This window comes from Hippoglossus stenolepis, chromosome 7 (assembly GCF_022539355.2).
Source record: "Hippoglossus stenolepis isolate QCI-W04-F060 chromosome 7, HSTE1.2, whole genome shotgun sequence".
NCBI lineage: Eukaryota > Metazoa > Chordata > Actinopteri > Pleuronectiformes > Pleuronectidae > Hippoglossus > Hippoglossus stenolepis.
This window is the reverse complement of record NC_061489.1, coordinates 20,919,262-20,946,532: the sequence shown is the minus strand read 5'-3', so window position 1 is coordinate 20,946,532 and position 27,271 is coordinate 20,919,262. Positions and strand designations below refer to the sequence as shown.

Below are 27,271 nucleotides of genomic sequence, written 5' to 3'. Positions count from 1 at the left end.
TCTCTGTCGTTGTCTTCAATTTCTGTCTTTTCTCTATTTTTCACAACAACATCTTGTTCATACTGTGATGATAATGTCATGGATGACATCATCACCAGGTGTCATCCACTTCCTGTGATGTTTGGGGTCGAGCAGGTTCTCTGAGGTTCCTGTGGTTTGCTGTGGAGGAATTTTGGTTTATTGATGTATGTATCATGATAAATGTTTCATTATTATTATTACCTTAAGTTTAAAGGTTTATTTTTGCTCCTGAGTGAAGGCTGTGGTTTCAATCTTTTCTCTGTTAGCAGCATTACATAAAAACGACCATGAAACGTCAGTGGAGAACCAATTCACTTTTTCAATTTTTCACCATTTCCTTAACATTATGAGATAGGGCATTTTGACATTGTCATTGATTTTAATATAAGAGAATAATTCATGGATCTTGATGTTCAAATATCAGACATGTTTAGAGAACTGATCTATCACAAGCTTTAGAATATAGTAAAGTAGCCCACCAACATTAAAGACATTACCCTGAACACTTGATTTACTAAAATGCCAAAGTGAATAATGTGTTGACATCATTTTTAATGTTGCAGCCGGATGAAGGTGAAGCTCATTTTGATTTCATTTTTGATCTCAATCATTTGTCTGAGGAAGTCAGGTCAACAGATTCAGTCAATTCTTATGATGCCCTTTTTAAGATGTAAGAGCATCTTTTTCTGATTTTACTTGAATTTAGATCCTTACTGAGCGATTTGAAGTTATAAAAAGCTTAAGAGGATAAAACAAGAAACATAAATAAAACAAATGACAAAAAATCTAGATTTCTTTAATTTGCTACTGATGAAAATTACATTAATATTAATACTGCATGTATCAGCAATCAAATAACAGCAAAATGTCACATCAATAAAACACTGCAATTATAGGCTATCAAAACGAGTGTAAAATCAACGATAGTAAAAACAAGACCATTGCAATAATTATTGATATCATCTTACTGCCCATCCCCAGGAGGACTAAATGACCCTGGTTGGTTTTGATGGGATTAAACCCACAACATCATTGACCACATCTGGATCCGTTTTTCCGTGTCTGTGGATGCGAGTGTTTCTGTTTTGCTGTGTGAGGCTCAGCTGCTCGACTGGAATGTAAAGCTGAGTCCATTAGATGGTGCAGTTGTAGGAGAAGAAGAGAGAAGAGGAGGGGTGGGGGGTGCAGCAGCAGCAGCAGCAGCCTGTGCGCTGACGTCAATAAAAACAGTCCTTTCCAACCAGTCTGCGCATCGAGCGACCATTCAAAACATTACGCACAGCACCGCGGCCGGACCACGCGACGACCCCTCCACGGAAACACGCTCGTTCCGGTTGTTTTTTGACGCGGAGCCCGGGGAGAGGAGGCGAAGCGGATCACCCCACTGCAGGTTTTTCACCGTTCAATGTTGTCTGGGTGTTTGCGCGCATTTCTTATCAGTGTCATGTCTCGTCATCTCCATCCCCGAGTCCGTTGCGCCGCTGCCCAATCCTGCGTCCTCATGTCTCCGCACGGAAAGAGCAGCGGCGCGCGTGTGCACGTTGATTGTCAATGCAAACGAAAAAGAATAACGAGCTGATTTTGGTTCATTATCTGTGAAAAGGAAACGTGCGTCGAGACGCGTCTGGAGGAAAACATCTCCGTCCTCCTGCAGCCTCCTGCACGTCCCTGCCTCCACCTTCATCCATCTGGGGCATTTGGAAGCAGCTTCATAATAAGAATGATGATAATAAGAATAATCCTTGTTCGTCTTATTTAAATATATATATTTTTCGATTGGTCCTGTTTTTCCACTCATAATGTGGACCCTCCAGCAGCTTACAGATGGGGGCGCAGTAAACCTGCACAGTTGGGGTCTGAGATTTTCATGCACCCCCCCACCACCCCTCCATCACCAGCCCGTGGTTAGAAAACCCACAGCCCCGTTACTTAGTCTTCTCCTGTGCGCAAAGCAAGAGAAACGGTGTGTGTGTGTGTGTGTGTAGCAGTGTAATCACATCCTTTTACCCATGCACAAAAACATAACCTCATTTGCCTGTGTGTGTGTGTGTGTGTGTGTTTTCGTTGTTGGCATTTAAGGACATTTTTCAGCATAAAGACCTCACAGGGACCAACTAATGAGGCGAGACCTAATTTCTAAGGTCCTGGTTAAGGTTAGGGTTAGACATGGTTAGACAATTGGTCATGGTGAATGGTTAATTGGTTAGGTTAGGTCTGTGTGTGTCTCTGTGTGTGTGTGTTTGTGTGTGTTACTGTTGCCTCTTTAGGATATTTTCCAGCATAACCACTGATCTTGGGAAAAGCCAAGTCCTAAAGAGGCAAAATGTCATTTCTGAGATCCTAGTTAATGTTATGGTTAAGGTTAGGTATGATTTGGTGATAGGTCAGGTAGGGCAAAAAAATATTTGGTCCACCTGGCCACAATGAATGGAAGTCAATGCAAGGTCCCCACAAGGAAGCACCACAAACCATAGTGTGTGCATATTAACATCTTTGTTAGGACCATAGACTGTTTACAAACACAGACCTTACAAAGTGAGGACATTTTGACCGGTCCTCACTATTCAATCGGCTGTTTGAGGGTTAATACTTGGCCTCAGGGGCAGGATTAGAGTTTAGGTTTAGGTCAGGCACAGAGGACACCTTGAGTGCAGAGAGGAGCCAAGCAACAAGGTTCACATTAAATATACCTTTTTAATTGTTTTAGGATTATGTTAACACCTACGGTAATGGTTGGGGTTAGGCATTTAGTTGTGATGGTTAAGGTTAGGGGCTAGGAAATGCACCATACCAATGAGTGTCCTCACAAAGATGTAAATGCAAGTGTATATGTGTATGTGTATGTGTGTGTGTGTGTGTGTGTGTGTAGAGTTTCTCTAAATGATCGATGTGGTTGTTATATCACAGGAGCCTCCAGAGCGATCCAGGCACAATGTGACGGCAGGAAAACTCCCCTTGTCGGATGAGCACCATCATCACCACCTCCCTGCTCTTCGCTTTTAGCCTCTTTACAGTGCTGCCTTGTCTTATCATGTTCAAGCAGCATTGTACAGGGCTATGACAGCGCAGAGAGCTGAGCTGCTCGGGCGCCGCGTCTCCCTGACCCCCTCGGATGGAAAGACACTGAATGACATCATCCGTTTAAAATCCCACGAAGTGACGAGGATTGCATGTGACCTGCAGGGATTGTGAGCAGTAGAGTGACTTGGATGGTGATTTTATATAGTTAAAAAAAACTGGAGCACATGAAGTTCTGGGCTGAATTATTCAGCGCAAACCTACATCCTTTAGCAGCCAATACATTATTGAACCAATTAATTACACTGCGCTGTGCTGCTTCTGGATTAGTCCCACTGTGTGCATGTATGAGCGTTGCATGTGAGTCACAGAGCAACACATCCCATTGAGCAAAAATTCTTCTTTCAACATCCAGATGAAATAAAAAATATCATATTTGCTCCACGTTAAAGTCGATTTTCAATCTATTTCCCAAATTGCAAAATTGAAGTTTCCTAATCCAAACAAAGATAGTTACCACAAATGTCATAGTGTCCCTTCATCTTTAATTTGTATTGAGTCATATTAGTTTATTATTAGTTAGGTTGTGTTATTGCTGCAACATCTCTGGGTTTGTAAATAAATAATTGACTATGATTATATGTACGTTTGTTAAAAAAACTGAAATATATAAAGTACAATTCAAACATTTGAGTCCTTTGATTTATTTGAAACTTCAAGTGTGTGTAAATGTTATATTTGATGTTCGGTCTGAATGAGCCACTGTGACGACATAGGTCCAGTTTCAGGCCATGTGCTGGCTGCAAATTGAGCCCTTGACTTTCCCTCTCTGTCCTGAGTGTCCGTTATCCTTAACTCTGTCTGATATGGGATTAGTAATGAGAGCATCTTTAATGAAGGAGCCTCCTCTCTAATTAACTAACACGCTTAAATTTGCCTGTGGTGAAACAAGTTCATCTGTGTCCACCGACCCAGAGAGAAACTTTTTGGGAGAGAATTTAAATCCAATGGGAGAAAACTGATGTTATTTGCTTTATATATATAAAAAAAAGAAATAAGGGAATTACAAGGATATCCAATACACTCATAGCATCAATACCAAATTCACAGATTTTATTACAAATTCCTTGTTTGTTTGACTAACAATGGCCATGGAAGAAGAGACCTGCTGTGTTTCACGTCACTGCCTGTGTTTCAGTCCAGTTCAGGGTCCTGTCTCAGGTCCCAGAGAAGTGAGCGAGGACGTAGGGTCAGGCACGTTACGTCCTCACCGGCTGCAGCTCACACAGGGCTGCAGGCCGTTCTCGTTGCAGGAAGTGCACTTGAGGGCTTTGAAGGAATCCGTGAAGCAGTTGCGAAATATGGACATCTTGCTGCCGTGGCACGTTGGGCATGGGATGAAGGCAAAGCCCCCACAGGTCTGGCACGTCTGGGGATGCTGTACCCTCTGTAGGGAAGTGGATAGATTACATGAAAATAAACACTTAATAATAGACATTTCACACTTGGATTTACAAGGTTTTAAATCAGCTTCATAGTCTGAATGACCGAAGAGATGAGAAGTTCGATGCTGCTACTATAAAATATAAGAATATAGCACAATGACTGAAAACAGGGGAAACAACAATCCTGGCTCTGTCCAAAATAACCAAATTCATCTACCAACACTTATAAAGCCAACCAAAGTATCACATGGTATCTAATTTAGTCTGTACAAAACCCAAGTGTAAAAACACAATGTAGCCTCTTCACCATGAAGCAGAAAGTATCACTTAAGATACATGTTATATCGTAAGGATCTTAACTATGAGCGATCACGTTAGATAAACTACCAACTCTGAGGTACTGATATTTTTAATCTTAGCTCCTACTTGAGAACATCATCTTGAAATGTCAACAAATGTGTTAAAATGGCTGCCAGTTACATCTATACAAAATATTGTTTCAACCATTGAATTAAAAATACAAGTCATTAGATATAACATATGCTAATCGGTGAGCTTCAGCGGTCCTGGTAGGTGTTTCCCTCCATTTCCAGTCTTTGTGCTAAGCTAGGCTAACCATCTCCTGTCTGTAGCTTCAATTTTAGCAGAGAGAAGATGATATCAATTTTCTTCTAATCGTATTTTACAAAATGTCAAACTGTTATTTCAGTGTACAGCTGCAGATATCTACTGTAAACACACAATAACATCATGTTGCTGGCTCTGGACTAATTAGTGAATGCATGACCTTTCAGAGCGGCATTCTTCAGTAACGGCCTGCAGTGACGGGGAGTTATGACGTAAATGTCATCACACTGCTCTCACTTACGAAGTCTAAACTCCAGATTAAAGCTAAAGCCTTTGAAAAGGCCAGTGGCTGCGTGAGCGACGTTGCTGCTGCAGCTCAACGTGAAAAATAGATTTGCACAATCTGGGTTCGCAGCTCAGAGCGATGTGCTCCGTGTCCATTTGTATGTTTGAACAAATGTGTTGGAGGCACAATCAATAACAAGCCCTCCATTACTGATGGTCACTTATTGATGTGCATGCATCTTTAACATTGCTCGTGTTTTATTGATGACACGACTAGTGATGGGGAACGACTGCTCCTGTTTGCATGTGTTCATCTAAATGGATTTGGACAAACACAGAGTGTTGATTTATTATCTCGACTCTATAATCACCTTTAATATTACATGTGCTGCAGAGTAAATCTAAATGTAGGAACGATTCAACGTCAGCATGTGTCAAACCAAGTGGTTGATCGTACATTTAACCACCATCAATTATTCAAAGTGTGATTTTCAAAGCAAAAAGTGAAAACCAACCTCGATTTTTATCAGAAGATCTTGAAGCTCTCCTGATTCATTCATACCGAGTATTTTCTCAGCACCCTGCAGAACAAGAAATGTCAAAATTCAATTTTTAATAAACTCAGTGTGGGATTTAGAGCATATTGATATCAGATATCATTAGGAAGAAGTACTGACCCCTAGGTAGTGTCCATCAATGAACACAACTGGTAACGAAGGAGGTTCTCCCACACGTTTGCACCGCTCCTCCAACTCCTTCCCGTACTCGCTGTTCAGGGCGATGTTCTTCTCCACGAACCTCACCCTGTGGTTCTGGAAAATCTTTCTGACCAGCTCGCAGCGCTCGAAGGTCGTCCTCACCACACGGAAACTGGTCGTGTAGATGACAATCCGCCCAAACTCAAGCAACAACTCCAACTACAAGGGAGGAAACACAAGGTTAATTTAATATATGAACATTTAACTAAACCCTCAGAGGCATGGAAAGAAGAAATCAAGTTTTCTAGGCAGCAGTAAGATAAAGATATAATAATTTGTTGTCTCCATTCTTATGTTTGACAAAGCGAAAATGAAATACTTCCTGTTATTGAATCAGTTTGAATACAGTTATGATCTTTAGGTCTTTCCTGATGGAGAAAACTTTGAAGTTTGCAAACAAAGACACAATTAGACAGAAGATACTGAACCGAAAGGACAAAGATTGTACAAATATTGATGGTGAACATAAATGTTCAGTATGAAGTCCTGTTAGAAATTCAACACAGTGTGTCGGTGAAACTTTGATCTTAAAATACTAACATAAATAGTTTTGTGAGACTATAATGTTGTACAAATTTGAAAACAAGAAATCATTATGTGGTGGTCAGTGTTGATATTGTGGCCTCAAACAAATAAACATATGGACACAGAAGCATAAGAAACAATGATTGATTCATTGTGAAACTGCAGCAGGTCAGAGGTCATCAGCTGAGTCGGCCGTTCTGTATTTGTGGCCCAGGAAGGATTTGAGTTCACACAGCAAAAAGAACATGGTCACATTATTCCCAGACCACCTCTGAATGTGGTCTGAGATGCGTTCAGGTCCCCTCTGGGTGCACTCAGACTTGAACTTGAGATCAGATCACTAAGGACGGATGTTAATGTCAAGTCTGAACGGGGTCAAAATGCAACGAGGATTCCACCAAATGACAAATACATTAGCTGCCATTCTCAAGCCTGCGTTTGTGGAAGTGTGTGTTGGGTTATGACTTATTCCCTTATTAGAAAGTGGTGCCACACTTTTTTAAAAAACACTTTACAACACATTATGTGTTATCTGAATGGCTTTCAGGAATTAAAACCACTTCAGAAAAGTACAGCACTGATTTTGAGACTTTAAATGTGTTGGTCCTCTCCTGCAGGCAGCTTCCTTTGGCCGGCATTTACTTTAGTGGAGTTTAGAAATCAATTCACTGTGCAGAGGCTGGAACATGATTGAAGATATTGTAGGTTGGTGCGCCCACTCAACCAGGTGAGCTACTGGGCTTCAGTTCTCCTGGAACGGCCGCAGGTTCCGTTCCGACTGTGCTGCATGTCTTCCTCGCTCTCTCTCCCACTTCCACACTTAAATCTGCTCTATCAATTTATGTATAATGCCCAAAAATATCTTTAAAAAAGAGAGATACTGTAGGTGGACAGTTCAAAGTAGCTACTGAATGTTATTGCAGATGAAAATGTGGATTGAGTTGAAAGCTCTGCACAGCATTACCATTCAATGACACATTATCAAAGCAACATGTCAAATCCCATAACTACCTCAAACAAGTGACAACAGAAACATTGCAAAATGTAATCAGAGTTGTCATGTTTTATATTATAACCGCTGACAATAAAACAAAGGAGTTTTTTTAAACAAAACAACGGCATCACTTAGATTTTCCTTCAGGACCCGGATCACACCGCTTCACCTTGATAAGCATTTAAACGTCACCCTTAAAGAAAGATTATCTCTCTTAATCACGGTGAGGAGCTTTATCTGCTCTGTCCTGTGTCTCCACCTAACATCACACAGCAGTTTCTTCCACACGACCTTCTGTGTCACCTCTGAATCAGCGTACGGGACGACCAAGACGTACATCAGAATAACAAACACTTCTTTGTGCCGGGACACTAGAAAGCGAAGTGCAGAGAATTCATTAACCTGATTAGTTTCTCTTGAAACACTTAACGAAATGCATCATCAATCTTTAATTGCTCTGCGACCTTGTCCTCTATTGTGAGCTTTTATCCCGGTCATACACCTACGTGGAGCTCATACCTGTAACTAGACTTGAGGACAGGGACTCGTACTGATGGGAACTGGAGCTAAAAAGAAAAGATGTGGTTTATGAAGCAGGTTATTTTGAATCAGATGAGTTCCAGCCGGATGTGGTCTACTTACACTGTTGCAATTGGGAAGGTTTTCAAACAGCGTCTGACCTGCGCTGACTTTGTGCTTGACCCCCCTCACAGTCCCATTTTTACTGAGTATGTTGACCCTCTTGGTGGTGAACGACCAGTCCTTGGTGGCCCCCGCATACATGAGCAGGTCATCGGGCTCGCTCTCGCTGTCGTCCAGCTCCGAGCCCATGTATCCATACAGGTGTCCGTGCGGTTCTCCACTTGTGGAGGGGGTGCTGGCTCTGTCGGCGTCAGAGCTGCTGGTGCAGTCTGACTCCAGGGAGTCCGAAGGCCCTTCATCCTTGAAAATCTCCTTCAGCACCCGGCCGCTGTTCCCAGAAGCCACTCGGAACCTCACCCGCTTCTGGGGCTTCTCCTGCCCCTCCGTCAGCATCGTCCCCTCCATTGCGAGCCCTCTGCTACATTACATGCTCCGCACAACACCGCAGCTCCCTGCCTCCCATTCAGAGGTAAACATGCAGCTCAGACACACTATTTTGTTTCCCATGGATTACTAGCAGGTTTAATCCTGGCTGCTGGAACAGATCTAAAAACGACTGAGCGTCTGTAAGCTGCCTTACAGTCACACTCACACTGCCAGTAAATAATACATGCATTTCCTCCATGGCAACCCAGCAAGCTAATCTCAAGTAAAATGATCGTTGTCTCTGAATTATTCATCACAGTTTACACAGTTTTCACCAAAGCTTTGACAGAAGACTTTTAATGGTCTGACTTGATATGCTTTAATCAAACAAACAAACATGTCTGCCTCTTGGGATAAACTGTGAGGCCAAAACAGCTTCTGCATCGGTCACATTAAAAAAACTTATTACTGTCATGTTTTTAATGTGGGTGAGATCTTTTAAAATTTAAAACAAAAATGACTGAATGATTAAGACGTTAAACAGCTGAACACACACAGCTACTCGGCTCAGCATAAACACACACAAAAATAACCCTGCACTGTAACACCTTGCATAACCTTTAGCTACTGGATGGATTTTCATGTCTTGAGCAATATCTCAACATTTATGCTACTAATTATGGAAGAGGCACTTGGAGACACTTATGGTTCCCAGAAAATGTTTCCCAACAACTTTTGTTGATCCTTTGACTTTTTATTCAGCGCCAAATTTTTGATTAGTCCAACATTTGGGTTTAAGACCATTTGCCGGGCATCCACTGCTGGCTGTAGAACTGTATCATGTGTACAAGGACATCAATATGTTTATTTCATCTTTTTTATTCTTCTATTTTGACTTTGTCTGAACATTCACAGATATTTTATAACACTTAAATATCTGTACCCTTTAAATGTTTTATGTTTTGGCTTGTTGCTTTTATTTTATCAGGACATTTTGTCAGTTTTTTTACACTTTAATTTAAATGGTTTTAAAATGTAGATCTTGCTTTATCTTTATTGTCATTGCATACACCACCAGTATGTGCAGTTAGCATCTTAATAGCACATAGCAAAAGTGTACATAGATATTCAGTATTTAATTTATTTACTTCTGCGTGTAGCTTATTTATTTATGTATTGTTGAGTCATTAATTGATTTGCTTATTTATTTTCAATTTTGTCGATTTTGATCTTCAATAAAGAAAAGCAAATATATACAGAATGACCAATTAACTAACAATGCAATGACAGTATAAAGGGATGTAATTGTTTGTACAAAAATATACAAAAACAATTCAGTATATCATTATGGCTCCAATTTCAGTAACAAACTGGAAGTTTCCTCAGGTGCAACAACTTTTCAGTTTTTATTATGAAGTAAAATCTCCTGTGACATCTTCCATGTGCATGAAAACATGACGTCAGTGTGTATTCCAATTGGCTCATTACTGTGTTACACCCAGAGTGGAGGTACAGGTGTTCACTGGGTGTCCTCACACAGCAGAAGGGGACCAGACCATATAATGTGTCACAGTGACACAATACCGCAGCGTGTCCACTGAGACGCCACCGCCAGTTCTTGTTTTTATGTGTCGTGTGTGTGTGTGTGTGTGTGTGTGCGTGTGTGTGTGTGTGTCACAGGTGATGAAGCAGCTTCCTGGAGATGTGACACATCAGCTCATAGCAATGACAGCACCACTCTGCTTGAGTGCTGCAGTTTGGCCCCTGAGGTACAAGCCTCTCTCTCACACACACACACACACACACACACACACACACACACACACACACACACACACACACACACACACACACACACACACACACACACACACACACACACACACACACACACACACACACACACACACACACACACACACACACAGCATACCACCACCTGTTTGTATCAGCTCGTGCTGATCATTAGAGAAAATCCATCTCTGTCTAATGTGTCACACTAAGATTTAATGTCGTCCTGAGGCTGTAGTAGTAATATGAGTCTGGCTGTTTTTCTGTCTTTTATTGATCCACACTGACTCTAATTCTCCTTTAAACTGTCTTTCATTCTGAGAGCTTCACAGCAGTTATTACAATGTGTCCTGTAAAGGCTCATTGCATATTATTGCTGCTGTTAGCCAATGTTAGAGGCCATTCAGGTGTCTAGACTTTCCCATTACTGTCTGAGCAGCTGAGGCTGGAAAATGCATCGAGTGTGTTTTCAACATCATCCTAGAACTTGACTCTGTTGAGTTTTTTCTTTACATCTTATTTAGCTCTAACTATGTGTGACCGACTGTATGTCTGAAAACCGTTGTCTTCTGTTGTTGGTGCATTTTTTCATGGTTTTGGTTTAGTGGTGCATTGCTCCATTACCCCTGTGGACACATGGAGTAGTTTGAAAAATAACTTTAATGACCTCAAAAAGTATAATTCTGTATTGTTGGTGTTTGGAAACAACAAACATGGAAGTGGGTAAAATATTTCTTCTTTCATCTTAACAATATTTTATTTTGTTGTAAATAAACTATATGTCAAGGACAGTGGATCATACTGGTTTAAGTAATGACCAGTTTGTGTTTCAATGTTTGATTGTGTTTCAGTGTTACATGACTGATGCTGTTTGTGCTTTGTGAATTGCTCAAAATGAAAGAGATACTTCACTATGATATGATATGATATGATATGATATGATATGATATGATATGATATTACAGTCGTCCTGGCTGGATTAGAAATTCTCAATTTTGGCCGTCAGTGTCTGGATAAAGCTGCTTATGCTATGAGCTGAACCTACCAGCTGAACATACTGTTCTTATAAATGGAATAAATCAGTCACGGTCTTTACATATCATTTTCATTTTAATTAGATTCTTTTTTTTTTTTAATCATGGAGGAACGTTTTCTCTATCACTGCTCCCCTCTCACACCCTGTAGCTTTCTGAGACATTATCCTCATTTGTCTTATTACAACAAAAAACCTCCCATGGACTCAGTTAAAGTGACACAACAGTCGATGAGTTGAGATAGAATATATATGAAAACAAGTGTCTCCACTACTGCAAAGACAGGATGGGGGGGACAGGCTTATCTGAAAACACACCCATGTCATGTTGAGTCAAGCAGCCATTTTATCTCACTTCAGCACATTTGGAACAGACACCGCTGAGATGGTGTCTATTCACGTCTGTTACACAAACCTAACATGCACTCTCAACCTGGAGAGCTTATCTCTGCGCTCCCTCATCAGTACTGCTAATGTCGCGTCGCCTGCCACCTCAGCCGCTGTTAAAAAAGCCATTTGAAAAGATGAATACTTCGGCGCTCTGTAATTCCACTGCTGTTTGTTTGCTCGGCTGTGACTGAGAGGGAAAAGTCAAACAGTGCGGGCTGATGAATGGCTTTCATTTGGTGCAGCCTGGATAAAGGATTGCCAGTGGGATCTTTGTGTCTACTCCACAATATGAGTGATTTGCATGATATTTTTGAATTTGTTGTAATGAGACAGAATCAGACTGATCTGTCCATTTGAACCAATCTCTTCCCTCCGTGAAATCTGTCGTTGCGTGATGCTGACGAGATGAGTCGCACATTAGTGATCAATAATTGTGAACAGGGCTTCCGGACAATGACTCCACAGTGATTCACCATTCGGGATTAGTTGGCCATCAAACCATCTCACGCTTCCCTGACTGCGGATCAACATCCACAAGGGGGCACAATGCAATTCAATTACAGCTATAAGCTTCATGCTGCCCAATCACTCCCTCAAGAGCTGTATGCAGGGGGATGAAGATGCAGGGGGATGAAGATGCAGGGGGATGAAGATGCTGCTGCGGCTGCTGTGGGCCTCATGCCTCATGGCTGCACCCATTGGCTGGGTTTGATCAGAGAAGTGACTTATAATCAAATCAATGATTCAAAGATTAATTTTTCCCATCAGACCCGCTCCGGTGTCAGTGAAATTGAGAAATAATCTAAAGCGCTGTCTTACTATGCATAAAATGAAGCATAAACTGAACCGTTCTGTGCCAAGCTAAATGTAAATGTCCCTGAAATACAATTAACGTATTAATAAAGCTGTTATTGATGAATTACTATGCATCTTTTAAGCACTACAGCATTGAGGTTACCTCCAGGAGTCGTTTCACTGCAGCAGCTTAAAGGACCATGGGAAAGATACTGGTGAGGGCACTTCATCCTCTATAGTTAACTGGATGCCTTTTTAAAATCATCCAGGAGCCACAGAGGCTTACATGCAGAGTTTAGGCTGAATTAGTTTTTCCCTATTTCTTACTCAACGGCAGCAAAGAGGCTCCAAGTGTTTGTCTGCAGAGACAAGAGGCTCCAACGTGGAGGGTTTCACTCATCATCATCAAACAGGCCATTCAACATCATCTTTGTTAACTGCAAAGTCACTGCAGTTTGATGTGGAGAAGCTGGCAAGAAGAACACATCAAAAAATTATAATTATTGTGATCATTAGGTCTGTAGATCAGTCGCAAGTTATCAGAATCAGAAATACTTTATTGATCCCGGGGGATTTGGGGGTTTCATTACAGTTCCTCCAGCCAAGATTAGAAATATATACAGACCACGATAATGAGAATAAAGAGAAATACAAAATACGAAATACAGATAAGAGTATAACATTAAGAGTTTGTACAAATATGTGCATCATAATACTATATATAAAAAGAAGCCAAATAAGTACATGAGTGTGTCTTTGCTACCAAATTAATTTAGGGCTCCAAATGGTTTTGAGTTTTGTATCACAACTGTGGTGACTACAGTGAAGGTAAAGCACTTTACAGCCATAAATTCTTCAGATAATTAAACTGAATTTTCTCAACCTATATAAGGGAAAACTTGGTTCTTTAGTTTGTCTGAAAAAAAAAAAAGCTAAATAGGAAGATTCTTCATTTTTTCCTGGAGGGTGGTGTTTTGAAAACTGGGTCAACCTGACTACAAATGATCAGACAGCATTCTTTGTAATTGAGTCATAAAAAATTAATCGATTTTGATACTTGAAAATTTTATAGGAATTGAAATGATGTCTCTGAATCTGGAACTGATCTTGAGCTTAAGCCTAAAATTAGTTAATGTATTTTCATTTTTGCCTCTATTATATAATTCAGGGACAACAACTAGGTCATCAGGACGCCCCATACAACTTTTGTTTTCGATTTGGAATGAATAATGCAACTGCTAATTTATTTTGTAGACAAAATGAAATAAAGAGCAACTGATTCTACATCAGTATCAGTTCACTGTTTGTCGTCTGGTTAGCTCTTTAGTATGCGCTGCAGTCACGTGCAGCCAAAGCACATATTTACAATGCAATATAGCAAATAAAAGCATATAATTGAACAAAAGTGTTTTCAGTTAAATGTTTTTAGGTCACACTGATAAGAAATAAAACAAACTGCTGCTGTGTGTAACTGACACAGATTTTTACAGTGGTAGAAACATGGTTTAACGACTCTTTGTTTGGGCTGGATTCGCTGCAAAACACAACACCAGTGCGTGCGCACACACACACGCACACACACACATACACACACACACACACACACACACACACACACACACACACACACACACACACACACACACATAATCGAAGAGGCAGGCTTCTTGTCACTGTTGCTTAGCAACGGCGAGAGCTACAGAGCCAAATCCCTGTGGTGGCGAGCTGATGTTGAATTAGGTGGAGTGGGGGGAAAGAAAGGAAATCTTTAGGAAAGATGTGTCTGTAGCAGGCGCAGGAGGAGGTGGAGATGTTCAGGTGCTCATGTCTTATTTTTGGATGTGCTGAATCTTTAACTCCAATGTAACACAATCTGTGTGAAGAGGACTGACAGCTGCACTAACATTTAAAGAAAAAGGAAAAACATGCTGATTATTAACATTGATTAATTTTGTAGTTACTGAATATCTCTGTTGAAAGAGGTGTGAACACTGATATGCCTTGTGTTGTTAAATTTGCTGTACTGCATAGCTCATGCACAAATACATTGTTTTCAGGAGCAGCAGCATAATCTCATTCCCCCCTAATCCTCCTCAACAATAAATACATTTCAATTTTCACAACAAATATGGAAATTATTACCATAGATTACCTGATTAGTTATTACGAAAGATCTTACATTGTGAGAAATGTGCAAAAAGTCTGGCATTAATCTTTCTTTAAATAAAAATGCACACACACAGGACTCATGAAAAATTATGAAGACACTGCCGCTGCATCACACACACATCAGACAAACTGTAGTGAGTCTGTAACACTGCAGTTCTCTCAGGCGACTGCAGTGGTGCTGCTGCTGTACAAATGCTGTCTCCAGTGTCATTTGCATTTCAACTGCAGTGGGGATGAGAACCTTACTGTGTGTGCAGCGAGCGAGCAGTCACAGCAGAGACACCGCTGTTGCAGCTTTCTTCTTCTTTTTTTTGATTTGCATGTATACCGCTTTTTTATGTGCCCTATATTTGGGAAGCGAGAGTCTCTGTGATGGAGCAGCTTGGTGACAGGAGAGTGACACACTGATGAGGGATGTAAAGCGAGCTGGAGTAAATCACCCTGGATTAGACCTTCTGCTGAGCTTGTCTCTGGACTATAATCACATAATAGCACAGTGACTGATACTAGTGTCTATTACAACTGCTTGATAACATTGTTTTGGGGAGTAGATGCTGAGGTCTGCCACTGCAAAAACATTACCTTTTACATATTTGTGAGTTCAGTTCTTCCCACACTTAAACTGCTTTTTTATGGATCAATCATTTGAGTTATTTGTCCGTATCCTGGAGAACAAAAAACACTATCCTGGCTAAGGAGAGAGATGACACAACCTCTGCCATATTGAACTATTGAACATACAAAAACCTATATCTGACATCAGGCAGTTTAAAGAGTAAAGTGAGCAGTCAATGAGAGATAGAGTGCTGTGAAGATGTTTTGTTTGTTATTATAGGCCTAGACACATGCTTATTTAGCATGCAATTCTTATCTGGCTCTGCAGGGTGCAAGAGCAAACTCCAAAGTTTGTTCTTTTTTTTATTTTTATATAGACTGCATAAGTGTGATATTAGTATAATCTTACTGTAATTTAATAATATACTTCCACTGGGTTATAGAATATATATAATAATTAGTGATGGAAGAAGTATTCATCGTTCACAGCTGAATAAAGTGCAGAAATATTCTCTTAAAATCTTGCATATAATACTGTATATAACATACATCATACTTTATTTGTTTATTGTGTTTTGTATTATATGTATCTGAATCTGCAAACTACATAATAAATAAAGCTGTAGAATAAATATGGGTTATCAGTATTTCCCTCAAGTGTAGTCGAGTAAAAGTGTGATAGCATAAAATGGAATTACTTATGTACTTCAAAATTGTACTTACTATAAGTATCGTATCCGACCGAATACACTTTGCTACTTTCCACTACTGCTAATAACAGCCTACATCATGCTTTTTGTTTCGTTTTTAAAATATATTCCAGAAATAAGTAAATCAACCATATATATATATGTGTGTATATTTGTACCTACAGATATGATTGTAATGATACTTATTACATGTGAGGATTAGTGCATGTCATATATTATATTCCCACTGAAAGAGATGCAGATATAAGGTCATATTGTCAAAACGAGTATATGTGGAGACTTTCCCTCAATGAGAAAACACTCACAGAGTATTAACTGTGGCGGAGGATATCTTTCTCCAGCACTGCAGTGAGTATTAATACATGAATACTTGTATTTTATATACAAAGAAGGCTGAGATGTGGTAACTCCCACCCACTGTACTATTGTTGTGTCTTCAACATGTGAACATCTACTGCAGAGGGGGGAGCACTCACACCAACAACTACGTCCTTGCCCTGTTGTATAACAGTATCTAAATATAAACAATGATTCTCTATACAGATTCAAAGAACTACTCTGTTATATTTTCTATTCCCAAAAAACTGTATTTTTTGCGAGTAATGTTTAAATGGCTGTCCTCATGTTTACTCACCCCCCCTCGCTGCGGCTAAAAGTGGTACGGTCCGTCCCCCTCACTTGACTGGATGGTAAATCCGACTCCGCTCCTCCAGACTGGCGGCGTGTGTCGACTCCTTAATCCGCCGTGCGAACCGGGATGCTGGGGGAGATCCGTGAGGCGGTGGGCTCCTGTTCACGGTCCTCTCACCACCGGGAAATGAATGTTGACTACCTCCCGTAAACACCTTCCACTGTGCTCGGCGGTACGCGCGCGTGAGAGCGACTCCTCCGCTGGTATTTCACCCGTTTTCTGTGAGTCTTCAACGGCAGAAGCAGCAGCGGCGGCGGGAGCAGAACTAACGGCCGCTTTGACAGGTGCCGTCGCCCGGCTCTGCGCGGAGAGATGCCGCCCGTCCAGAGAACCGTGTCGGATCTCCGCACCCGGTCTGAAGGTACGTAGAGACGTCTTGACTCCGCGGTGTGTGTCGGAGGAACGGTGCCGAGCAGCCCGGTCACCATTTCACGGGTGTTTCCTCGGCAGCGCCAGAGGGCCGGCCGGCAGGTTCAGTGGAAGTACAGTAAGTTGCTACTAGCTAAAAGCTGTGATGATCCACGGCCGGAGTTCAAGGAATCCCCCCCCCCCCCGAGGGCGGAGGCTCCAGAGAGGATCCAACCGTTTGATAACTAGTTCTAATGCAAGTTGTTCTCAGATAAACACGAACCCGAACACAAAGTGATGCTGAAGTGTGATGCTGTTGTGTCATGTCTGCAGAGGAAGACATGACACTTTGTCTAGGGTTTCCTAGACAAAGGCTCTTACCGTAGCTTCTTGCAGCTGTGGTAAGGTAACTGTGCCCCCCCCAACCCACCCAGCAAACCAGGCACCCACAAACACAGAGGGACACCCCCACCCTCCAGCACTGCTGTGTCCTGATCCTACCCTCCTCAGTGGAGTAATGCAAGCTCATGCTTAATGGTAGTGGCCACAAGTATGACAGCACAGAAATGTTGATTTAGAAATATGAGGGTTACAAGTAGAACAAGTCCCACTATGAGGACATTTACTATGTTACAGCTGCAAAAGAGAGGACAGTGGAATAAACACTGAGTTAAATCAACAAATTGGTTAAAGAAATACAATAATAAACATCAGGAAGGAACTTACAATGTTCAATGTAGACAGAATATATACGTGCAACAGTGTTGGACATAAAGAAGTAATGGTTTCAAAATGTACAATAAGCATAATTTAGTACTAAAAGTGAAATTACAGAATTTCAGAGCAATATATTGCATTACAATTATTGATGCATTCATGTGTGTATCACTTTAATGTGGCTAAACTTTTTCAAATAAATGCAGAGAGGTAAAAAGTGCAATATTTGCCTCTGGATTGTTGTCTAGCAGAAGTACAGCATCGCAATAATCAAGTGGAAATATGCGCATCAAAGTAAAGTGCATGAGGAAATGTTCATTCCACGTCTGACGATAACAAGTGTCCACCAAATGCCATCTCCAGCAGCGTGGGTCTAATAATACATCCATTGTGATTCGGCTGGGACCCTCGCTCCTTCACTGCACCAGTAACTTTCCACTGCATCTCCTCTGTGTTTGCCAGGGAAGGAGGATGCGGATACAAACACATTGCTGAAGTGATTTGAATACTTAAAAAGGGATCTGTTTATTTTAGTGCTGCTCAGTAGCTTCGGATGTCAAGGTGTGTTTGTTTAACCAGGGGAGTGCCTGTAGCTGCTGGACATGACACAGGCACATTACTGGCTGCAGGTGCACAGTCTGCGCCGGGTTATTTTATGACGTCTTTAAATTCGTCCTCTCACTGTTTTGTGGCTGTCCCTGACCCCTGACATCTCTGGAGAAGGAGAAATAATTTATCTGCAGGGATCAATAACATCACAATATTTATGATGCTTACTGCAGCTTCTGTTTCTCTGCACAGTAAATTCAGTGGGGCTTTCTCATTTTGATTTTAGGTAGTTCGAGTTTGATTAATCACTATAGGCTCAGGCTTATATCTCAATCTGACATACTGCTGTGGACTATATTTTCTGGTCACTAAAGCAAGCAAGCTGGCCTCTTAAAGTGAATTAGAAAGAACTGTAATTTATAGTTAATATAATTAAAGTCAAGCTGTTCTGTGTCTTAAAATATTGCGGTTAAGGGTGCATTAAACCTGCAAACCTGAAATGGGATTTTCATCAACATTACAACACAAATGCACCGTGTTCGTTTAGATTTACCCCAAGTGACGCTGAAACTTCTCCGTATGAGACAACTGTTGAGTGTCTGATCATACAGGAAGTCCTCAGGAGTTGCGTCCTTCATCCAAGTAGCGGGAACTGCAGAGAGAAATACATTTTTAAAGAGACATGCGACTCGATTTAAAAATTCAGTATTTGTGAACGTGCTGAACCTTCTGCAGGCTGCTGCGGACGAATACAAAAAATACTAAGATCAATCTCTAATATTCTCAAGATGTGGCTCTCAACATGAACTGCCATATATGAGTATTGGTCATACCATACCTTGTTATGGTACCTGCTCGTCATCTGTATTCCCAACATGTTGCCTTGATGTCATCATTCCTATGTCTTCCAATCAATGAAAATCCAGCAGTGCACTTTATCTGACAGAACCAGTTATGTGTCAGTGAGATTGTATTTCTGACTCATAGCTGCAGGCCAGATGGTTGGGTGTGGGATCAATAAGAAAATGCGCTGAAATTCAGCTTTACCCAAATTTAAATGATGAAATTACAGTAGATGCAAGTGCAGCAGTAAAAGCAATATCTGTGCTATAAAATTGAGTTTTTCCTTACATGAATTCTCTGTTTTGAAGTGTGGTGTCAGCACAGTGTGTCTCATAAAGGACATTTCACATCATCTTGTCATTGTACATGGTGGTAGTTAAGTCTTGGGTTTAAAATAGCTCTTAAGCCATATACACGATGAGTGATCTTTTCATCCCGTGCACCACGACAGGAAAGTCATGGCGGTTTTCCACTGAGGAACCATAGATCTTACTGGGAGAAATCTAAATAATTAAACACCAAGATAGATTTGATGGAAAACTGTTGATCAATGTGGCTGCTGCAAGAGCAAATACATGAATTATGCAGCAGCTAATGCTGTCATCCCCAACCCCCAACTACCCCACCACCTTTTTAGGTTACAAAGAGCAAACAATTCCACTGCTTTCCCAATCGGCTCCATAGCTATCATCCCCCTGCTTCACCAGGTTTTTCTTGTAAGCATCTCTCTGAATATAGGTTTCCATCACCTCCTGTAATATGCCTGGTTGCTGCTCCAAATGTCCAGCCTTATACAGCTTCCTATCCATATTTTGATTAATCTGTTTTGTGTCTGTTCTGCCGCATGTCTTTTTGGCTGTTTTAATGAGAACCCAAGGAACCTTCCCACCCTTCAGTTTTATTTTTTAATCACCACAGTGCATCAGGCAGGCGTCCATCTAGAAAGGGCAGCCCTCTGCCAGGCTTACCACCTAATCCATCAGCAGCCTGTCTTTCAGCTCTCCGCGCTGCACACTCCCCGGTCTTGCCGCTCCATTCCTTGTCACTCTTCTCGTCCATTCTGTGGAAACATCTGACATCACTGCCAGCCGGTTCCTGAATGTGTTGCCAAAATAATCTTATCTGGGACACTTGGGGTAGGCTACAGGTGACGTCAGCAGCTATCAGCATGTATAATGTGTGATCCTGCTGTGACAGACAGGCACCTTTTTAGACATTGATCTTTCTGATAGAAATTTCCATGATAGGCAGGAAGGTGCCTAACACCTGCTTCCACTGAAAGCTCATTGACAGGAGCCACTCGAGTTAAGGTTAGACACATAGCTACAAGCATCCCGTTTGCAGTCTTAGCTTGCGTGCTTATCCGCAGACCGACCAAATCCCTGCTCACAATTGACACTTAAGGTGAAAATAGGCAGGTAAGCCTGTCCTGTGTGGATGAATCTGTCCACACACCCAAAGCTTATATTTTTCTGATTTAGCTGACAGAAGGTGTTCTTGAGCTTCCCATCGCCCACCTGGTAGTTTTGTAAGACACAAAGTAGTCCGCTTCTACTTAAAGCATTATATCTCTGCCATTTATTCATGTGATTGTCGAGATGTTTTTTTTAATGTGTAAGTGAAGCAGGATGCTCCCCCCCATAACATTTCAGTAACACCAGCTAAGCCCAAGTCTGTCTAAATAGTGGTTACAGCATGGGTAGGGAGACTGGAGGGGGATAGACTGCTCCCTTCTGAAGGGATCGAGGGCTGCCCATGTGCCTGGCGGATCATTGCCTGATAATAATGTAGCACAAAAGCCCAACACGCCACTAAATCCCCTGTCTGGGGCCACTGGTGTGTAATATCAAGTCCCCTTAGGCCTCTCTTCTCTGTCTATGTGCCGGCATGGGACGTCTCCTCTGCTCCATTTTCCACTTCGTGTTCTGCCTCCATCACTAACCTGCAGCCAGTATAATATGTGTTTCTTTAGACACTCAATTTCCCCCACCTCAATGATTCTGCTCTGACTGCGAGGCAAAGTGGATGTGGCAGGTCACTTTAAGGAGGGGTAGATGTGAAAATGCTCATGTGCATGTGTTCATACAAAAGTCGGATTCAAAGACACACCAGTTCCTCAGAGAAAGACACTTTTCCAAACAAAAGCTACTGAACAGATTTCCATGAAACTTGGTAGAAGGATGGGACATGGGCCAGGAAAGAACTCATGGATCTTGATGAAAAAAAATCAGGCATATTTAGGAGACTGACATCTATGAGTGAGTGCAATTTGGTACAGCTTGCTTGATTGAATTGAAGGGGAATATTGGGCCTTGGCGGTGGAATGCACTCTACAGAGTGCCATTCTAGTTTCTTCTATGTTCATGTCTAATGTCTATTTTGAAGTGGTTTACAAAAATAATGTAAGGTTGTGAAAAGAAACTTCTTGTGTAGCCCTGAAATCAAATTCTGTAATGTCACCATGAGTCCTTGTACCATCCTTTCTCTGGAATTGATCCTCTGATGTGCTGCTCAAGTTTAGATCCTTGCTAGTTTCTCCTCAGATTTAACTTTCTCTTCCCTAAACAACAAATAATGAAAGCCTCAAACTATATATGCCATCCTGCATATGCCAGGAGATAGGCGATGTTATTGTGTCACAGTGGGATGACAAGGTCAGATGGAGAGTTGTTGGCAGGCGCTCAACGGGAAAGCAACACCATCAGTGGTTGGGAAGATGAAACTCTCATTGCCCTTGACCCCAACATCTAGTGCGTTTGATGTTCCCTTTCTTGTCTCAACTTGATGTCCAAGTAGGCCACAGCGCTGCATCCTCGGATTAATGGTTATGTCTTAATCCTTAAGAAGTAGTCAGGACAGATACAAAGCCTACATTACTGTGCTATTTCTTTACATCCTACTGAAACCCTGTCTTGTTATCATATAATATTTTACATATAGGGTGTTTTTCTTTAGATCATATAATATTTTACATACAGGGTCTTATTTTTTAGATGGTTGTGCTAATGAAACATGCTTTCATCAGGGCCGTCACGCCCTTCCACACAAGCAAAACTGCAATTGATCATGCTTTTAATAGTTGGTCAGAGCACATTAATGTTCAAGGAGGCCTTAATCAATAATGGACAATAATAGCACCCACATTATTATTTCCTCTACAGAGCTCAAAGAATGTGTGTGCTGTGCACATGTGATACTTTATGGTTCTGGGTGATGGAGGTGCCAGTTCTGCCTTTTTACACCAACACATAAAACATGTCAGATCAGGTCAGTGAGCATCACTGAAACACTGGGATGGATTAATTGTCATTGCTCAGCCATTTGGATATTTCCTCTATTTTTAGAAAACATATGATAGAAATGACTCTGGTTGTCCTTACTAAGTACAACCAACTACAATGAGCTGAAGTAGTTATTATTTTATTACTAGTATTATTATAATACTGAGTTTTATCAGATGTTGATTTTCTTAACAAATGCTGCTGCACATTGCCCACTCAATCAAACGAAGAGCTATGATAAAATTAGTAAAGCTGACATCGTTTAGAATGGTTTGACAGCCAGCAGGATAGATCTGCCTTCCTCACAGCAAGCAGGAGACAGATTTGGAGCAGATTTGGTAGGCCTCTCTTTATCTACATCTTCAAATAAGGACACTGATCCACCCCTTTAATGAAGGTATATTCAAGTGTGGGTGACTTATATCACATGATGCAGCCATAATGGTCGTCTGAATAAACAGCCAATCATTTACTTTCCTTCAGAGCAGAGTCTCAGTAAACCTGTCTAACAGGAAATGGCATATGTTGTCTCAACCAATTCATATGACCTTATAACAGTGAAACAAACAATCACTTACCCATGTGGCCTGTTGTGTCTATATTTGGAAAAACTTGATGAGAAGCTGTGCAACATGAAGCAACTGCTAAAAATGAGAAATGTTGACTTCTACAATGTATGATAATCCTCTACATGCTAAACATTTTAGTGTAGATAAGATTTCAAAATTTTTTTTTGTGTACAGTGGTTATATTTGCATCCTAAGAAAAAAGCAGGGCTCAAGTAAGGAACAGTTAAAAAAAGAGCCTTTAACAGTTAGTCATGATACAAAAGAGGATTTCATGCAGCAATGGCCACTGTTGATTAATGTGGTGATCATAAAACAAAAAAATTCATGAATCCTCACATTTGAGAGAGTAGAAATAAAAAATGTTTGGGCCATTTTAGTCACGCTAAAAAGCAGGTTGATATTTTAGATTTTAGGGTACTATTTCTGCGTGGTTTAGTATTCGTTGGTTATTAGATTCAGTAGAGACATTCATGTTTCTAACAACTTTTTATTCAATACCATGGCCAAAATTTGCATTTTCTAAAAGTTGATTGATAGATGTAGTATTTTTAAAGCAGCTCTCAAGGACCTCAAGCAAAATATACCTCAACAGTGGAACCTTTTATTTCTTACTTTCGACAGGGACAAGGGATGCTAGTTTGAGGTCAGACACAACACTGACATAACACTGAATGACTGGCTCTCACACAATCAATTTCCTGTTGCACAACAAATGCCCTTCCCTTTTACCATTCATAAAATCGCACACAGTGGAAAGGTTTCGTCCCCTGCATAATCTGTGCTAGGCAAGAATAGGCCTGCCCTGTGACGTCATAGCAAGTCCCAGCTGCTTGTGTCGTCCCTGGACTGTCCGTCCCACTGTAGCCCGCCTGAGCCTATGGGGAGCCAGACAGACCCAGTCTGACAGGGTGGGGGGATTAATTCTGCAGCTGCCCTGTTGTTGTGAGGGCTGGTTACAGAACTGTGATCTGATAAGCGACTTATTGATGCTACTGTTGCTTAGATTGAGGATGTATCTATATCCCCCTCCAGCTGGTCCCCCACAAACACAAATGGTGGAAGATAGGGGGAGCTTTCATCTCTGTGACTTTGATTCCCACGAGAAGACTGTGGCTGTTCTGTCTGCTTAAATATTTATCTGGCATAAATGAATCATGTACAGATCTTTCTTTGGGGGTGATGAACAGATATAAATGCCACATTAGGCTCAGTGGGTTGTGAGATCGAGAGATTCCAATGCCCAGGGATTTGGAACTTATTTGACCCGAATATCTATAGTGGCTAGCCTCGAGTTAAGGTGAACAATGAAGACTCACGACACTGAACTCCGTTTTACACCTATATCCTTCTGTCTTACTTGTTTTTAAGTACTTATTACATGGTGGTCTATGTGTGTGAAACATTTCTACTGCAGTCAAGTCACACATTTTTCAGCACATTATTTGATGTGGTTTTTCTTCACAAGCATCTTGACTATGGTTTGGCTGCCGTGCATTTGTTTGTTTTAGATCAATGTCAATAGCCCCGAGCTGTCTGCCCCCACCCACTCTGCTATTATTGAATGAATCGTGTGGCGGCAGAACTCTGGCCACATCACATGCCTCCTCATCAACACTTTATTGACCAGTCTTCCCTCACAGGCTCATTAGTGCTTGTTCTGTATTTCTACAGTTGGATGGACTCTGCTTGGACCTATTTCTGGAAGAACAAAAAGCCTCTGTACATCTTGATTAGCCAGAAGATGGATTTTATATTCTCCTAGGGTTGAATGATGGGCCTTTTCTGAAGAATCATAAGTCATAGATGCAATTGAATCCTCACTGTGTAATCGACTGTAGGTGCTGACTGAAATAAGTTGAAGAAAATGCAGCCAGGATGTGACATGGTATCTGTTATGATTTGATATAACAGCCCTATTTGAGGTCACATTAGTATCCAGAATAAGATGCTGTTGCTAAAAATACCCCGACCACAATGACTATTTCCAGTTGATCCTCTTATTTTAAAACAAGGATTAGTGCTGTTTTTGTGATGATAGGGAGCCAGTCTGCAAACCATATTTTGGGGATGCAGTTTCTAGTGCTCAGCTGTACATATTTGTTGGATTTTTAACCCTTTGGGTCATGCGCTGGGTATAGTATGCTTGAACATCAGATCATAATGTTTCCTTTTATTGCTGCCATTAGATGAGTTTAATCTTGCTTGGGTTGGCAGCAATAATTCTCCAACCCAAACCCCCCCTGCCAACCTGAGCAAATACATTACTACCTAGAATTTAATAAATCTGCAGCGGACGGGTTTGTTTTTTATCTATGATCTTTATATCACATGAGTATTGAGAAGCAATAATTTAGCGGGTCAAAATGGCAATTGATTGTGATTTTGCTTAAATTCAAATGCCTTAAGTGACTATGCTGGCCTTTTGTTGACATTCAAAAGTTAGCATTGAAATAAAAAAAAAAAAAGGTTCTAGTCTGATTTAAATAGCACCTTCACAGGGGTGTTTTAGAAGGGATTTTCCGATTGGCTCTGAAAGACAGACCGGGGAAGACCGGGATGCCTTGGCCAATGCCAAGCCACGCTGGGTCGAGTTTTTCCCATTGGGCCTTCGCTCCAAAATACGTGTCCCCTTGTGACTATTGTTCCACCTGTCCGTGTCTCTCTGTTGGCTGACACAAGCAATAATCCTGACATCTGGCCAGCATCCAAACCCATTACGACACTTGGTGGCATTGATCCTTTCCCTAGAGGCTTCCCCTCCAGAGCTGTGTGCTTCTGTTCTCTACTGCCACTGAGCTTGAATCTTCTAACTCTTTCCTGTCGTCTTTTTAAATGCATCTTACATTGTTTTGTACAGGCAGTATGGGTAATATGGTGTGTCCATTATTAGATTAAATGTGTTGTTATGTAGCCTAATAGAACACAGATTAAGAACTATGTCCTCAGGAAGTATCCACAGAGTTTCCCATTCTTGTCCCCTTTATTGACGTCAGGCTAGTTGAGCCGTGACACACCTGCAGTTAATGAAATTAGTGCAGAGGAAATGCACAGTATCCACCAGGGAACATTAACAGTTGTTGCCGCTGAGACATTTGTGGAAGTGGCCGAGTATATCATCCTAACACACAGTGTGTTAGAAAGGAAAGGAACTGGATATGGGGGAGGGAGATCCCTGAAATGCTTCTGTAGTAAAAGCTGCGAAAGGCTATTTTGATGACGGAACCTCCTCCACCTCTCAGCCCCTGCCCCTTGGAGTGTAGTGTTGACGCATCACGTGTGGCCTTGTGTGCTAATTTTAAATTTGTCTACAGTTACAGGAGGTTTCGTATGAATGTTTCCATTGTTGGTTTTGTTTTTAACCTTGACCTTAACTGTGCTAATATGAGTTGGAACTGTGAAATGATAGAGGGTAAATTTTTTCATCCTAGTCAACTGAAATTGTGGGATTGATGGAATGTTACACCAACTCCTCAAGCCCATCTGACTGAATTCTGTCTCTAGCTCTGCTTTTGCTTTTCAGATCCAATTAAAAAGTTCAATGTGTAGCCTTTTAATAGGATCATGTGTGCGAGAATAGTAGCCATAAAAACCTGGAGATCAGGAAGCTGTTAAAGAGTTGAGAGGCATAACTTGTGACTACCTTGTCATGAGAAGGTATTCCTGCTACCAAATTGTTGTGGTCAGAGTAGGTAACAGTATACACTCCTAATGAAAACCAAAGAGAGCAAATTGGCATATATAGCAACAAATTGTTGGTAAGGTACAAGTGCACGGCAAATTGTCCAAAAAATATATTTGAACTTTGCATACATACAAAGCAGGGTGAGCCCCAGGACTTGGTTAAACAGAAGCAGGTAATGTACTAGCTGCAACTGGTGCATTGCAGCACCTGGCCTACCCCAGCACAGAGTCTCCTGCTGCGAGGGCTCATTCAGAACACAGAGCAGCAACATCAATCACAGCTGCTCAGCCTGTTCCTCCGGCCTGTTATTTCACACAGGCCTAATGCCGCAGTCACCAGCTACGCCAGTCCCCTGTTATTGTTTTCTTTGTAGACACTAATCCCTTTATTAACAAAAGATTTAGTTTTTATGACTTACTTTTCTTTTCTGGCTTTGTCCCTTGGTGTGCAAACCGAGATCTCTCTAGGGCGTATAATCTATTATTACCCACATTGAACAGTGCAGAGGTTTGACTGTCACTTAATAG

General features: G+C 41.3%; 2 protein-coding genes across 9 annotated transcripts in view; one reads left to right on the top strand and one right to left on the bottom strand.

The window, feature by feature from the left end:
• Nucleotides 1–4,137: 4,137 nt before the first annotated feature.
• On the bottom strand, nt 4,138–10,262 carry grxcr1a (glutaredoxin and cysteine rich domain containing 1 a). Its single transcript, XM_035161587.2, has 4 exons — nt 8,256–10,262; nt 6,014–6,253; nt 5,852–5,917; nt 4,138–4,486 (listed from the first exon to the last, which is right to left on the bottom strand). Exons 1-4 carry the CDS (start codon nt 8,658–8,660, stop codon nt 4,307–4,309), a joined length of 891 nt encoding a protein of 296 aa, XP_035017478.1. The 5' UTR covers nt 8,661–10,262; the 3' UTR covers nt 4,138–4,306.
• A 6,519-nt stretch (nt 10,263–16,781) lies between these two features.
• The window catches only part of atp8a1 (ATPase phospholipid transporting 8A1), a 98,294-nt gene continuing 87,804 nt past the window's right edge, over nt 16,782–27,271 (top strand). For 5 of the 8 annotated variants that reach the window (XR_004697199.2, XM_035161584.2, XM_035161585.2 and 2 more), the window contains exon 1: nt 16,782–17,116. Coding sequence is in view for 7 of the 8 variants with exons in the window: in XM_035161584.2 (XP_035017475.1) it covers nt 17,068–17,116 (49 nt within the window). In the remaining variant the exon portion in view is untranslated. The remainder of the gene's footprint in view (nt 17,117–27,271) is intronic. The other 3 variants (XM_035161581.2, XM_035161583.2, XM_035161579.2) reach the window with 1 other exon arrangement.

Excerpts from the sequence above, each read along its gene's own strand:
- grxcr1a (XM_035161587.2), bottom strand. The coding sequence starts at position 8,660 with ATGGAGGGGACGATGCTGACGGAGGGGCAGGAGAAGCCCCAGAAGCGG. Across the intron at positions 6,254-8,255 it reads ACCTTCCCAATTGCAACAGT|TTGGAGTTGTTGCTTGAGTT; the intron begins GTAAGTAGACCA and ends CCTCCCTTGTAG. Across the intron at positions 5,918-6,013 it reads TTGATGGACACTACCTAGGG|GGTGCTGAGAAAATACTCGG; the intron begins GTCAGTACTTCT and ends CTTGTTCTGCAG.